This window comes from Ranitomeya imitator, chromosome 9, assembly GCF_032444005.1.
Source record: "Ranitomeya imitator isolate aRanImi1 chromosome 9, aRanImi1.pri, whole genome shotgun sequence".
In the NCBI taxonomy this organism is placed as follows: Eukaryota; Metazoa; Chordata; class Amphibia; order Anura; family Dendrobatidae; genus Ranitomeya; species Ranitomeya imitator.
The window spans coordinates 28,205,609-28,221,264 of NC_091290.1; the positions used below are offsets into that span (position 1 = coordinate 28,205,609).

Consider the following 15,656-nt stretch of genomic DNA (forward strand, 5'->3'; position numbering starts at 1 on the left):
ACTTATGCCTGTATAGGTCAGCCTTACGCCACCTAAACAGCTGGGTCTCATCAAAGGATTGACTCCATAAGCCCCCTGCAGATGTCCTTTGATATCAGCTTGGTGGAAGATGGGGGGTCTTCATGGATTGGACTTGTTTCTCCACCACAGCTCACAAATGCTCAGATCAGATTCATTTCTGGGTATTTTGAAGATGGAAACTGTGATTTCTTTTGTTGTGTTCCTCAAATCACTCCAGAACAAGCATTTTACTGCTGAATGAGACCTCTGCCATTAGGGAATACTGTTGTCAGAAATTGGGGCACTTATTCTATACAATGTGTGTAGGTATGTAGTATGTGTCAAAGTAACATCCTCATAAATGTCAGGCTAAAGGAATCGTACCAAAATGTTGACCAAAGCATCACATTACCGCCACCATCCTGATTTCTTCCCATGCATTGCTACCATCCTGCTTTCTTCCCATGCATTGCTACCATCCTGCTTTCTTCCCGTGCATTGCTACCATCCTGCTTTCTTCCCATGCATTGCTACCATCCTGCTTTCTTCCCGTGCATTGCTACCATCCTGCTTTCTTCCCGTGCATTACTGCAGTCTGCCAGCAAGTGCAAAGGGAAGCATATTAGTTTTAATATGGCAAATCAAGTGCATTTTTATGGTGATGAAAAACAGCACATTTTGGTTCTTGTCACTTTTGCACAAGAATGTCATTTTTTTTCTTGAAAATTGTACTATTGTACCCACAATTTCCATCCACCCATTTCCCCATCCAGATGAATTTCACATATAAGGAGCCATCCAATATATTGCATATATTAGTACTGCCCTTTCATGATGCTTATACATCATGAAGACAATGAAGCCTCATGAACTGTATGCATGACTAAAGCTTTGCATAAATGGTATCCAAATGGCAATGTTCTACAGTTACATAAAAAGCTGTGTAATGAATTAATAAACCTTCAAAAAGAATGAACCGGGCCTCTAAATCACGCTGTAATTAAGAAGCGTAATTAACTGTGACAAAGATGTTTGTGTTGTATTGACATTAATAAATGCATATTAATGAATGACCTGTATTAAAGAAATGTACTTCAAACAGCATATCACGCGATTGCAGTGCAGGTCACCATGGCAACCTTAGAAAGTAGCGGCAAAAAGGGAAAACCGCGGTAACCTCGACATGAAACCACTTTCTTTTCCCAAATCCTTGCCATATGTCTTATAATTTCATTGAATGTGCAACGTTTATCACAAGAAGTTCAAACTTAAATCAATGCTTTAGCTTTCACATTATGGAGATACGTACAAGGGGGTACGGCGGTCCGCACTCCTACACAGTGCAGGCAATGTAAACTTCAGTTGGAAGTTGGGTACATGGCATACCAATATGACGGGGGCCCAGCATTTATGATGATTGCAATGTAAGTATTAAGTCAAACTAGACATAGACCAAAGGGGAAAATGTGTCAAGACCGTTTTGAAAGTCTTGTGTTTTCAAAAAATCGCATAAATCCTCACTCTATATGTGCACAAAAACTGTGACTTTTTGCTATTTTACAGTACTTTTGACACTTTTTAAAATAAAAAGTAGTTGGAAAATGAACATGGTTAGTTATGCAAATAGAGTTTGAGCCAGATTTATGAATCGTAAATTTTTATTTAAAAAAAGTTGCCAGAAAACCATTCTGGCCCTAGTATGGAGCTTGAGAAAAGTGTTATATTTAGACATGCATCAAATTTCATGTAATCAAACATTATGCCACACTTTAATGAATTTTAGCACGGTAACGCAATCTTGAGAAAAACGGACTATAAGATTGACTGCAATCTATCCTGCCTCCTTCTTTTGATAGGTTACTCCCTGTCAGCTCTTACGAGCAGGAGGCATCTCATAGAATACACTGGAGATTCTATACACAGTCAGGGTGAGTTAGGAAAGTTTTATAAATGCAGCTAATGCTTGCACGCACTTCTCAGCTATATCACTCTTTGATATAAAACAGAATTTACATTTTCAGCTACATCGGAGGACATGCTGAAGAACTAAGATGGCAAAGCTGGGTGGGGAAGTGTTATGACCTGGTGGTTAAGAGGCCACACTGAAATGACCTGGTGGCTAAAACGCAACATGGAACGAGCTCTGAGAAGGTGGTATCTCTACTGACTGCAGTCCCTAATCCTAACAACACAACTAGAAATAGCCGTGGGATGTTCCTGACTCTCCCTATACACCTCTTCACAGCCTAAGAAATAACTACCCCTAAAGAAGGAAATAGAAAGCTATCTTGCCTCAGAGAAACCCCCAAAAGGAAAGACAGCCCCCCACAAATATTGACTGTGAAAGGAGAGGGAAATGACGAACACAGAAATGAAATTAGATTTCAGCAAAGGGAGGCCAAAACTAAACTAGATAGACAGAGAACAAAGGATACTGTGTGGTCAGTATTAAAAACTACAAAATCCACGCAGAGTTTACAAAAATGAACTCCACACCGACTCACGGTGTGGAGGGGCAAATCTGCTTTCCCAGAGCTTCCAGCTAGCCTGAATAAGACAGTGACAAGCTGGACAAAAGAGACAAAATGCAAAGCAATAGAGTCCAAGCAAATGGACAAACAAAACTAGCAAAACTTATCTTTTGCAGACAAGGACTGGCCATATGAGAAATCCAAGGGAAGAAACAAATCCAACCAAGAACATTGACAGCAGGCATGGACTAAGGCCCAGAGCAGGTTTAAATAACAAACCCAGGCAAGGCGATTAGTGAAGGCAGCTGCCACAGCTACCTAACGGAGCAGCAGTTCCACTTGAAACCACCAGAAGGAGCCCAAGGGCAGAACTCGCAAAAATACCATTAGCAACCACAGGAGGGAGCTCCAGAACGGAACTCACAACAGTACCCCCCGTTGAGGAGGGGTCACCGAACCCTCACCAGAGCTCCCAGGCCGATCAGGATGAGCCAAATGGAAAGCATGAACCAAATCGGGAACATGAACATCGGAGGCAACAACCCAAGAATTATCCTCCTGGCCATAACCCTTCCACTTGACCAGATACTGAAGCTTCCGCCTCGAAAAACGAGAATCCAAAATCTTCTCTACCACATATTCCAATTCCCCCTCAACCAACACCGGAGCAGGAGGATCAACGGAGGGAACCATAGGTACCACATATCTCCGCAACAAGGATCTATGGAACACATTATGAATGGAAAAGGAAGCTGGAAGGGCCAAACGAAAAGACACTGGATTGATAATTTCAGAAATCTTATAAGGCCCAATAAAGCGAGGCTTGAACTTAGGGGAAGAAACCTTCATAGGAACATGACGAGAAGACAACCAGACCAAATCCCCAACACGAAGCCGGGGACCAACACACCGACGACGGTTAGCAAAACGCTGAGCCTTCTCCTGAGACAACGTCAAATTGTCCACCACATGAGTCCAAATTTGCTGCAACCTGTCCACCACGGAATCCACACCAGGACAGTCAGAAGACTCAAGCTGCCCTGAAGAAAAACGAGGATGAAAACCAAAGTTACAAAAAAAAGGCGAAACCAAGGTAGCCGAACTAGCCCGATTCTTAAGGGCAAACTCGGCCAACGGCAAAAAGGTCACCCAATCATCCTGATCAGCAGACACGAAGCATCTCAAATAGGTTTCCAAGGTCTTATTGGTTCGCTCCGTTTGGCCATTTGTCTGAGGATGGAATGCAGAAGAAAAAGACAAATCAATGCCCATTCTAGCACAAAAGGACCGCCAAAACCTAGAAACGAACTGGGAACCTCTGTCAGACACAATATTCTCCGGAATACCATGCAAACGAACCACATGCTGAAAAAATAATGGAACCAAATCAGAAGAGGAAGGCAACTTAGGCAACGGCACCAAATGGACCATCTTAGAAAACCGGTCACAAACCACCCAGATGACAGACATCTTCTGAGAAACAGGAAGATCAGAAATAAAATCCATGGAAATATGCATCCAGGGCCTCTCAGGAATAGGCAAAGGCAAAAGCAACCCGCTGGCATGGGAACAGCAAGGCTTAGCCCGAGCACAGGTCCCACAGGACTGCACAAACGAACGCACATCCCGCGACAAGGAAGGCCACCAAAAGGACCTAGCCACCAAATCTCTGGTACCGAAAATCCCAGGGTGACCAGCCAACACCGAACAATGAACCTCAGAAATTACCCTACTAGTCCATCTATCAGGAACAAACAATTTCCCCACAGGACAGCGGTCAGGTCTATCAGCCTGAAACTCCTGAAGTACCCGCCGTAAATCAGGGGAGATGGCAGAAAGAATCACCCCCTCCTTGAGGATCCCAGCCGGCTCAAGAACTCCCAGAGAATCAGGCAAAAAACTCCTAGAAAGGGCATCAGCCTTCACATTCTTAGATCCAGGAATATACGAGACCACAAAATCAAAACGTGAGAAAAACAAAGACCACCGAGCCTGTCTAGGATTCAACCGCTTAGCAGACTCGAGGTAAATCAGATTCTTGTGATCAGTCAAGACCACCACGCGATGCTTGGCTCCCTCAAGCCAATGTCGCCACTTCTCAAATGCCCACTTCATAGCCAACAACTCCCGATTGCCGACATCATAATTACGCTCAGAAGACGAACATTTTCTGGAGAAGAAGGCACAAGGTTTCATCAAAGAGCCATCAGAATTTCTCTGAGACAAAACGGCCCCTGCCCCAATCTCAGAGGCATCAACCTGAACCTGAAAAGGGAGAGAAACATCTGGCTGATGCAACACAGGGGCAGAAGTAAAAACGACGTTTAAGCTCCTGAAAGGCCTCAACAGCCGCAGAGGACCAATTCACCACATCAGCGCCCTTCCTCGTCAAATCGGTCGGAGGCTTCACCACACTAGAAAAATTAGCAATAAAGCGACGATAAAAATTGGCAAAGCCCAAAAATTTCTGAAGGCTCTTTACAGATGTAGGTTGAGTCCAATCATGAATGGCCTGGACTTTAACAGGGTCCATTTCAATAGCCGGGGGAGAAAAAATGAACTCCACACCGACTCACGGTGTGGAGGAGCAAATCTGCTTTCCCAGAGCTTCCAGCTAGCCTGAATAAGACATAGTGACAAGCTGGACAAAAGAGACAAAATGCAAAGCAATAGAGTCCAAGCAAATGGACAAACAAAACTGGACAAACAAGGACTGGCCATATGAGAAATCCAAGGGAAGAAACAAATCCAACCAAGAACATTGACAGCAGGCATGGACTAAGGCCCAGAGCAGGTTTAAATAACAAACCCAGGCAAGGCGATTAGTGAAGGCAGCTGCCACAGCTACCTAACGGAACAGCAGTTCCACTTGAAACCACCAGAGGGAGCCCAAGGGCAGAACTCGCAAAAATACCATTAGCAACCACAGGAGGGAGCTCCAGAACGGAACTCACAACAGGGAAGGTTGGGGTCTGAAAGCCAAGGAAAGAATTTGAATACATCATGCTTTTATATTATGTAGATAAATACAAGGGGATTTACAGTCATGGTGCTGCACAAAATAGCAATTTTTTTCCTATTACACTGGATAGGGGATTCCTTACTGATTGTTGTGGCATGAACTGCGGGGACCCACAGTGAAGCAGAGAAGGGGGCTCTGGAAACAGGGCTCTATAGAGCAACATCTTGATTGGAATGGAAATGTGAATGCTTTGACCTCATTGTCTAAGGAACTACATGAAATAGCTGAGTACGGGGTTTCTTTGTCTCCAGCAGTTCAATAAATAACAAATGGAGTGGAGGTGCATGCTCAATCTCTTCTTCATTTAGATGAGGCTATGTAGATTCATTTTCTCAAGTTCCAGATCCCCGTTCTTGGCATGGCTGTGGGTCTCAGCAGTTGGATCTCAGCGATCTGCAAGTTACCCTTAGCTATGGGCAATAAGTTACTATCTTGGGAATAACCCTTTAATATTTTTTTATTATTATTACATTGTTAAAACACATTAATGGTCTCCTCCACGTGGCATGTTTCTTGAAAAATTGACTGATAAATTTTACTTCTCAGATGGGATTTTTCGTTCTTGAAGGGGATGAATCTAAATTGAACAATTTGTTTATGCACAGGTAGACGGATGACTTTCATTTATGTACAGGTTATTTTAAGTAAAGAGAAAAAAATAAGTGTATAACTTAGTCAAAGGGATGGAATAGCTGTAGTACTGAAGGGACATGAAATAGATAATAGTCTACAAATGTATGATAAGTGTACTGAAATTAGGACAAGTGAGACTCTTCAATGTACCGGCATTGCAGGACTTCATATCCACATATGAGAAAATCAACTGTAATGTAGCCTAGTCTGAGAAGATGAAAGAGAACTGTGATCGTAATAGTTCCCATCCACCAAGGCGCTTCTGACGTTATTACGGTATAGGAGAGCAGGGCATGTGAAACAAATCCAGAATCTAACATTGTACTAGTAAAACGAAGAAAACACCAGTTTTATTAATAACTTTTCTGATAAAATGGACCCGGGACATAAATATGTCATATTTTTATAAATGGAAGGCAAATATTAAGACAGGCAAAGGTAAATATAAAGGCAGGCATAGGAAATTGAACAAATATACTAGAATAATAAATTTAACTGGTTAAACTTTAAAACAATTTTATAGATCTCAACTTTATGACACATATTTGATTGGAAGTAGGACATTGGGGTTCAACCAATAAAGAACTATATTATTAAAGCAACCCTCTACATCCAAACCGGAATTTGATTATATATTTAACATAAATAGTCACTGTACTTGGTGGGGTGCCATCTGGCCCACTGCGGTACCCTCTTTTCAATTGCCTACATTTATCAAATTGGTGCCTCATTCTTCATTTCAACAAAATGGCCCCTGCAGAGGCACGAGATCAGTGTGGAAAGTCTGAACAACTCTTTCCCGTCCCGTTTTCCACCACGGAACATCTCTGTATTCATCAGCACCAGTCCAATTCACACCAATGAAAAATATGAAGGCAAAGTTTAGACTTTCCTGAGTGCTCTAGTGGCCATTTTGGAGATGAGGAGAATGGTTTGTCAATTTGACAGAGAGCAGCAGTGACAGTAGACAGGAGGGCACGAGACCTAGCTCACTTACTGTTTGAGAGAAAAGGGACATTTAAATTCTGCCCCAACTCAGCCCGGGAATGAACGCGGCCCTTCTGATGACACCACAGGCCCACACAAGAACACCACTTCTCTCTGTCGGTACGTACCGAATTTGACGAAGTTGTGTGTCAAAATTCAGAACATTCTCCGAAAATTCGGTACAATTGGCAGAAATGGTTATAGCAACTATATGTGGAAAATGTATAGTCAGATTTAGTTTTGCGGGTGAACAATCATTAAGTTTTCTCTGTGTTAAACTGTGGAGCGACCTGTTCACACCTTTGATGGAGGTTTCATTCTAAGCCTTCAGTGCAGATTATGACAGATTTTAATCAATCTATTTTTTTCCCATTAAAACAATAGATTCAAATAATCCTAGATACAACGGAATTAGCTGCATCGTATTGAAAAATCCTACCTGCCAAAGTTAAATCTTGCAGATCCATAACACGTGCAGACATCCATAAAAAGTTTACATTGTCATAAGTGCACAAAGTTCTACTTACCACGTATCAGCCAAGGCTTATACCAATTATTACGAGGACGCCACAATGAATAATTACAATTACTTTAATTAAGAATGGACTATTGCAATGTATCTCTACATAGTTACTAAACATATTTAATTGTAGCTCTGTATCCAATTAGAGGGATTCTTTTAGGGCTAGCACTACACAGTGCTTGGCAAGTACATTTAGCAAATATGCCGTGAACGTCTGTAATCATATAGATCTATGATCACTCTAAATGTGTCATAACCATTTCATTTAGCACATCTTTATCTCTGATGCCTGAACTGATATCTATGATTTTCTTGCATAATGTAAAAGTTTACCGTACTGAAATTTGCAAGAGACATTGACTGGATGGACATTCGCATTCACATAGGGCACATGTTTAAAGAAGGGTTTAAATGGTCCCAAGAAATGTAATGCCCGTATGTAGTGTGAAGTTTGCATTTCTCATTTTTGCCCAGGACTATTTTTTTTACAGTATGTTTTTGTTTTTGCCGTTTTCTTCTTATTTAGTTTTTTTCTTCTACATTTTGTTAACGTAGTTATGATTGACTTCAAAGGAACTTCATGAATGGTTATTAGACTTGCAAATTGCTTATATGTAGGGGAACTTATCACGGCAGGTGAACTTCAAGGTTGTTGTTTGTTTTTTTTTAAATCACTTTATATCCTAATTTTATCTATCATGATGACAACCTGTCATTAGGTTCATTCTGCCTGAACTGTGGGCAGCATGAAACATACATGGGAGTTAGTCAATCAACTGGAGTGTGGCAAGGAGAAGCTGGCTGGGGACTATAGAGCGAGACCAGACATGTCCGGTGCCACCTCAACTTCTCCCTAGAACACTCCAGTTGATTGACAGGTAACTCGTGTGTACATAGGGAGGAATGTGTTAATCAACTGGAGCATGGTGGACCGAGTTTGGCCCAGGCACACACTGGACAAGCCTCATCTCCTCCTATGGTTCCCGGGTTTGCAAACTATGGTTTTCTCAGGATTTCGGAGTGAAACATACCTAGCTTCAATCATGAAGCCAGACACTAAATTTATGCAGGTCATGGTTCTTGCAGCATGAATCTAATGACAGGTTTCTCTTTATCATGCCTTCACAGGTGTACTGCTGTTGCACGCAACCCTCGGACTCAACGTCCGATTACTTGTTTAATCATCTGTCATACATCACGCTCTGATTTAGTCTCCATGTCGAACATGTGGAGGTGCTTTCTCCTCACACCTGCGCACAGTTTGAAGCACGCATGCACTTTGAGCATATGCGCTTCAGCCTGCCCTTAAAGATGACGTTACTTATGACAACACATGGACCAGTATGGAAGCCCAATTGAGGAGAATTATATGCTTCACCTATGGCTTTGACACATCACTGGAAGATGGGACTGAGCATCATAAGACTTGTGAGGGTAAAATTATTAGTAGAGATAAGCAAAAAAAATGTGTATTTCCTTGTTCTGGCTTCCACTCCAGCTCATCCAGGGCAGTGGAAACACCCTCAGCTGGTACACGAATGCCAGAATAATGGCCTCGCAACGTCATGACGCAAAGTACACCATGCTGCTCCTCCTATACATAAAACAACTCGGCACAGACGGCAACATCCGTGGCACACGCTGCAAACACGTTTCCTGCAGCGGTGCTCCAGGTGGGCAGAACGTCTGTGGAGAAAATCTAATCTACCCGAAGATTTCATCCATTATAAGTTCATGCTAAAGACATACAATTCTGCCCTTCACTTCTCCAAACAAACCTACTTCAACACCCTCATCACCTCCCTGTCCAATAACCCTAAACGTCTCTTTGACACGTTCCAGTCACTACTCAACCCAAGAGAGCAGGCCCCAACCACGGATCTCCGTGCTGACGATCTGGCCAATTACTTCAAAGAAAAAATTGACCACATTCGACAGGAAATCATCTCCCAATCTCTTCATACCATGCACTGTCCTCCCTCCCCCACTGCATCTAGTTCACTCTCTGACTTTGAAGCAGTTACAGAAGAAGAAGTAAGCAGGCTCCTTGCATCTTCTCGCCCGACCACTTGCACCAGTGACCCCATTCCGTCACATCTCCTCCAGTCCCTTTCCCCGGCTATCACCTCTCACCTAACAAAAATATTCAACCTTTCCCTCACTTCCGGTATTTTTCCCTCCTCATTTAAGCATGCCATCATACATCCATTACTTAAAAAACCATCCCTCGATCAAAACTGTGCCGCTAATTATAGACCTGTCTCTAATCTTCCCTTCATCTCTAAACTCCTCGAACGCCTGGTCCACTCCCGTCTTACCCGCTATCTCTCAGATAACTCTCTTCTCGACCCTCTTCAATCTGGCTTCCGCTCTTTACACTCTACTGAAACTGCCCTCATTAAAGTCTCTAATGACCTACTAACAGCTAAATCTAATGGTCACTACTCCATGCTAATTCTCTTGGATCTCTCTGCAGCATTCGACACTGTGGATCATCAGCTCCTCCTCACTATGCTCCGCTCCATCGGCCTCAAGGACACCGTTCTCTCCTGGTTCTCCTCCTATCTCTCTGACCGATCCTTCACTGTATGTTTTGCTGGTTCCTCCTCCTCTCACCTTCCCCTTACTGTTGGGGTTCCTCAAGGATCAGTCCTAGGCCCCCTACTCTTCTCGTTGTATACTGCCCCTATTGGACAAACAATCAGTAGATTTGGTTTCCAGTACCATCTCTATGCTGACGACACCCAATTATACACTTCTGCTCCCGATATCACACCGACCTTTTTAGAAAACACCAGTGATTGTCTTACCGCTGTCTCTAACATCATGTCCTCCCTCTATCTGAAACTAAACCTGTCAAAAACTGAACTCCTCGTGTTCTCTCCCTCTACTAACCTACCTTTGCCTGACATTGCCATCTCCGTGTGCGGTTCCACCATTACTCCAAAGCAACATGCCCGCTGCCTTGGGGTCATCCTTGATTCTGACCTTTCATTCACCCCCTACATCCGATCACTGGCTCGCTCTTCTTACCTGCATCTCAAAAACATTTCTAGAATTCGCCCTTTTCTTACTTTCGACTCTGCAAAAACTCTGACTGTTTCACTTATTCATTCTCGTCTGGACTATTGTAACTCTCTACTAATCGGTCTCCCTCTTGCAAAACTCTCCCCGCTCCAATCTGTCCTGAATGCTGCAGCCAGGATCATATTCCTCACCAACCGTTACACCGATGCCTCTACCCTGTGCCAGTCATTACACTGGCTACCCATCCACTCCAGAATCCAGTACAAAACTACTACCCTCATCCACAAAGCACTCCATGGCTCAGCACCACCCTACATCTCCTCCCTGGTATCAGTCTACCACCCTACCCGTGCCCTCCGCTCCGCTAATGACCTCAGGTTAGCATCCTCAATAATCAGAACCTCCCACTCCCGTCTCCAAGACTTTACACGTGCTGCGCCGATTCTTTGGAATGCACTACCTAGGTTAATACGATTAATCCCCAATCCCCACAGTTTTAAGCGTGCCCTAAAAACTCATTTGTTCAGACTGGCCTACCGCCTCAATGCATTAACCTAACGATCCCTGTGTGGCCTATTTATAATAAAAAAAAAAAAAAAAAAAAAAAGGTTCCTCGCATCATGTTCTCATACACTTTATGCAGTATTAGCCCTCTGTGTCTGTACTGCTACATACTTAGGCAGGTAACTGGTTCATGCAGCTTTACATGAACACCTGAGCCTTACACTATAGCTGGTCCGAATAACTAAAGCAATTGTTACCATCCACCTCTCGTGTCTCCCCTTTTCCCCATAGTTTGTAAGCTTGCGAGCAGGGCCCTCACTCCTCCTGGTATCTGTTTTGAACTGTATTTCTGTTATGCTGTAATGTCTATTGTCTGTACAAGTCCCCTCTATAATTTGTAAAGCGCTGCGGAATATGTTGGCGCTATATAAATAAAATTATTATTATTATTATTATGACAACACTTGAGGACTCGGAACGAACTTTCCACAGCGTTATGATGTTGCAGGAGCCCAGCAATCACAGGAGGCGCCCAGTATGGCGGCATTCTAGTGCTGGCCGATGGTCCTGGTCTGGCTGCCACAGAGTAAGAAAGTGGGAGCCGGAGCCGGAGTGCAAATCTATTCGCTTATCACGAATTAATAAGGCATATAACAAAAATATGTAACACTAAGATATAAAACTTAGTCTCGCAAAACCCCTTTAATGTTTGGGTAGTCGGTGACGGTCAGGGGGCTGTATGGTATATATTTGTGGCTTATACTGAAAAATGGCCAAGGTGCGAATGTGCACACGTGTTCCGTCTCATTTCTTTGGTTTTGAGAAACCTTGAAGGCCTGAAGCTCTTGGTTATTTTTCATACACTGGAATACCCATAGTTTTTATGCACAACTGTCATTGATTCAGTAAGAAGATTCTTTTTTGGGGATGATCTTCCATATGATGGGTTATATTGCTGTTACCAAGTCACCACATAACATTTTTGCCCCATACTGCCTACTGAACCACCGTAAAGTGCTACCTGAAGTGCCTATGGTTCTGAAGTTTCCATGATGCCTAAGGGGCCTCGCATGTAAAATATCTATTGTACTATCTTGCAAATACTTTCTTTGCTAATAAATCTTCACAGTTTTGTTACTTTAAAGGGGTTTTCCAGCATGTATACATTTTTTGGCAAACATTGTATCATACCGAATCCTCATGGTGTGTAGTGTACACTCATGATTCAGTTCCGATTGCCATTTCCAGTTGTCATCACGTAACCGTAAGTGTGCGATCCGTATACTTACGATCATGCACCAATTAGCTTCCATACTGAATCTCTCAATGAAACGGCAAGTAGAGCTAAATCCTAATGGAGTGTGTGTTACACACTGTTAGGATTCCACATAAAACAGTGCACTGGTTGCTGAAAATTAGCCCAAGCCAGGAGAACCCTTTTTGCTGCTTGTGAGAATTACATTAATGGTTGTCTATGAACTGTAGTGTGTTTAACTAGTACTAAGGCAGGTGTCACTAGTGATAAACCAAAGGTTTACAGGATACTCGCTAGCGTATGGAATTTTAAAGATAAGTTGAAAATGGAACCTGTGAAATATTCTGATACTAATTTGAGGTTTTATTTCAGACATACATTTTTATATAAGATCTTGGTAGACTTACGATCATTGCAGACGGGTCCTCCATAGGAGGTCATAGTGCAGTCACATATGAATCCATCCCACTGTTGTAGACATACACCTAGATTACCACAAGACTCCTCGGAGCATGTGGTGCTGGGACCTACAAGAAAATTAGACGCTGGTAATTTCTTGGAAATATCATCCCCATGCTCCTTCCTGCACCATTTATCACATCTGATATTTATTCACGCATTCCTTTTACTTTACATACGGTTAACATATTTAACAACATTAGTGTTGGGGAAAACTTGACCCAACCGTGAACATCAAATTTGAGTTTGGCTTACATAAAACCTACCCCTTTTTGACCAGAGTACTCCAAAACTGTATCTGTAAAGTCAAGATCAGTCACAAGAGGAGGTTGGCCAGAAACATCGGAAGACGGCTTCTCTCTGGTCGTTTGCCAGCTGGATCGTCTGACGTTTCTGACCAAATGGGAAGACGGGGCCTGAAAGATGGGATCAGGCTTAGAGAAGTAGGAAGATGCAGGGCATGGCCATTCAGGTCTTTCTGACTCCCATAGCAGCTGGATGGTCTGCCTCCGTAGGAGTGAAGCCACCAACCCCTTGCCTTGCTAATCTCCTGTTATGTGCACACGCATGATTTATGTTGTTGATTTTACTGATGTACACTATAGTTTGTAAGACCCATTTTTGGAACTCCAATTACCAACAATTATTTTTTGCATTCGCACAATAAGCGGTGACGCTTTTGTATACTGGCACCTACTGGGATATATTAAACAAGTGCAGGAGAAAGTCCTGAGAACCTCCGACATCAGAATCCTCTCCTAATGGTGAGGCCAGGTCAACTTGTTCACTGCATTGACGAGCACCATTGTGGCAGATGTATGACACAGTTGTACGCTTTGTTTGGCAATGCGTGTGGTGTGCATGGTAAGCTGGGAGTTAGCCGCGGCCAAAATCCTTTACCATAGCTAATGTCCCCTGAGAACATAATAATCAGGCATTTTTCTCCTGCTTTAAGTAGTCGGGTAGCCGGTAGTGTAGGGCGCATCCACCCGCTTGAGCTCCTACATTCTGGTCCCAATAGAAGCTCTTGGAGTGGTTGCACCGATTGCCACTCCACGCATTCTTTACCTCCGGCACCTGTTGCAGTGGCTCAAGGCATTGTTGGTTGCAAAAGGAGAGCAACGCTGTCATTGCGGGACTCCATGCAATGCCATATTAATGACAGGAGGGCAGGTTAGTAGCTTCTCTTTAGTGGAAGAGACGGCAGCTCAAGACAGTGCAGATACAGCTTGTTATCGAGTCCCAAGTTGCAGACAGCATAGTTCTACCCTCCTCATCCTCCACAAGATGTGATGGTTGGTACGGAGAATCCCCTTCACCCCATGCCCCAATGGTGCCACCTTCCGACGAGGCCGTTACGGTCCCCCAATTCATCTATGGTAATGACCGATATTGTGATCCTGCCTCGTTTTTGAGCTCAGGTCCACCACCACCACCTATTCATCGTCACATTGTTTCGGAGACCTTACTGGCAGCCCGGTAGGGGCCACAGGAAGTAATCAGAGTCAAGCGTAGTGTTGTGTCTTGGGGGATAATGTTGTGCCTGATCTCGGCGGAGTGGGGTCTCAGCAGTCTACCAACCTGACTCTTGCTCATATTAGCTAGTTACAATGATTTATGTTCAAAGCAAAAGCCCCGAAACCAAAGAATATTACATCCATTTTTAATGCCGGATTTTCACAGGAATGCGGTATTTAATTAATACTAAATTTAGCATTATTAAGTTTAACAGAAACATAGTAATATTTAATTCTATGTATATTTCCACTCAGATTTGCTTCCATTTTAAGTAATTGTTACGACTAGTAATGAATAATCTATATATTAGCTGTCTACCACGTGTGCAACATTACATGCGTCCCTGGCATACATCTTCAAGATAAACCAGAAATGGGCAGGGGTGACATATGCCATTAATTACAGTGCAGTGATTTTTAATTAACCCCTTAACAAACCCCATATATTGCTTTTACAAGAGCCGTTAGAGGAACGGTATCATCAGACAATGACCTAATGATTAAATTTGTTTGTTTTTTTATGTTAAATAAAAATGATTTAAAAATATTTTATTTTTTTATTTTTGATATTACAATTTATATTTAAGAAAAAAAAAAAGAGAATTCTATTAATTTGACCAGTGTGTACTAAGCTCAATACTAGACTCATATGTCCTATTTTCAGCTGCCATATGGACATTGGTGACAACAGACTGACTCATTTGGTGAAATTTACTAAAACCGATATTCTTTTGGCCAGACTGAATAAAAAGCACACGGGGAAACATTGTCCTAATGTATAAAGGAGGCGCACGCCTCTGAATTATCAGGCACAACTCTTCCTGTCTCTGTGCCAGAAAATCAAAATTATGCCAACCATGGATTTGTACTCTAAATTATGTCGCTTTCTGAACCCATGAATGTCTCTGGACCTTTCTGCTAAACTCGGCCCACTTTTTTTTTTTTTTAAATAATTGCCTTGAGTGCAGCAAAAAAAAAAAAAGTTGCAAATTATTAAATAATTCTGGTGTGCATGCTTGGATTTTTATACTAGAAAAGTGATGGGCAAAATTAAATTCCCCCATTGTCTTCTATAGGAGGGCTTTCTGGAATTGCTCTAATCTGAGTAAGGGTCATTGTGAAGGAGGAGGTGAGCTGTGACATCAATGTTATTGGCGGATCCTGTGTTATCTACTATATATAGAAGGTATATCATTCATTGTACAGGAGGAGGAGGTGAGCTGTGACATCAATGTTATTGGCGGATCCTGTGTTATCT

At 42.7% G+C, this 15,656-nt stretch overlaps 1 protein-coding gene across 34 annotated transcripts in view; it reads right to left on the minus strand.

The window, feature by feature from the left end:
* Positions 1–15,656, minus strand: part of NRXN2 (neurexin 2) — a 724,697-nt gene that overhangs the window by 293,945 nt on the left and 415,096 nt on the right. For all 34 annotated transcript variants that reach the window (XM_069738695.1, XM_069738707.1, XM_069738688.1 and 31 more), the window contains one exon: positions 12,830–12,949. In XM_069738695.1, the coding sequence (XP_069594796.1) occupies positions 12,830–12,949 (120 nt within the window). The remainder of the gene's footprint in view (positions 1–12,829; positions 12,950–15,656) is intronic.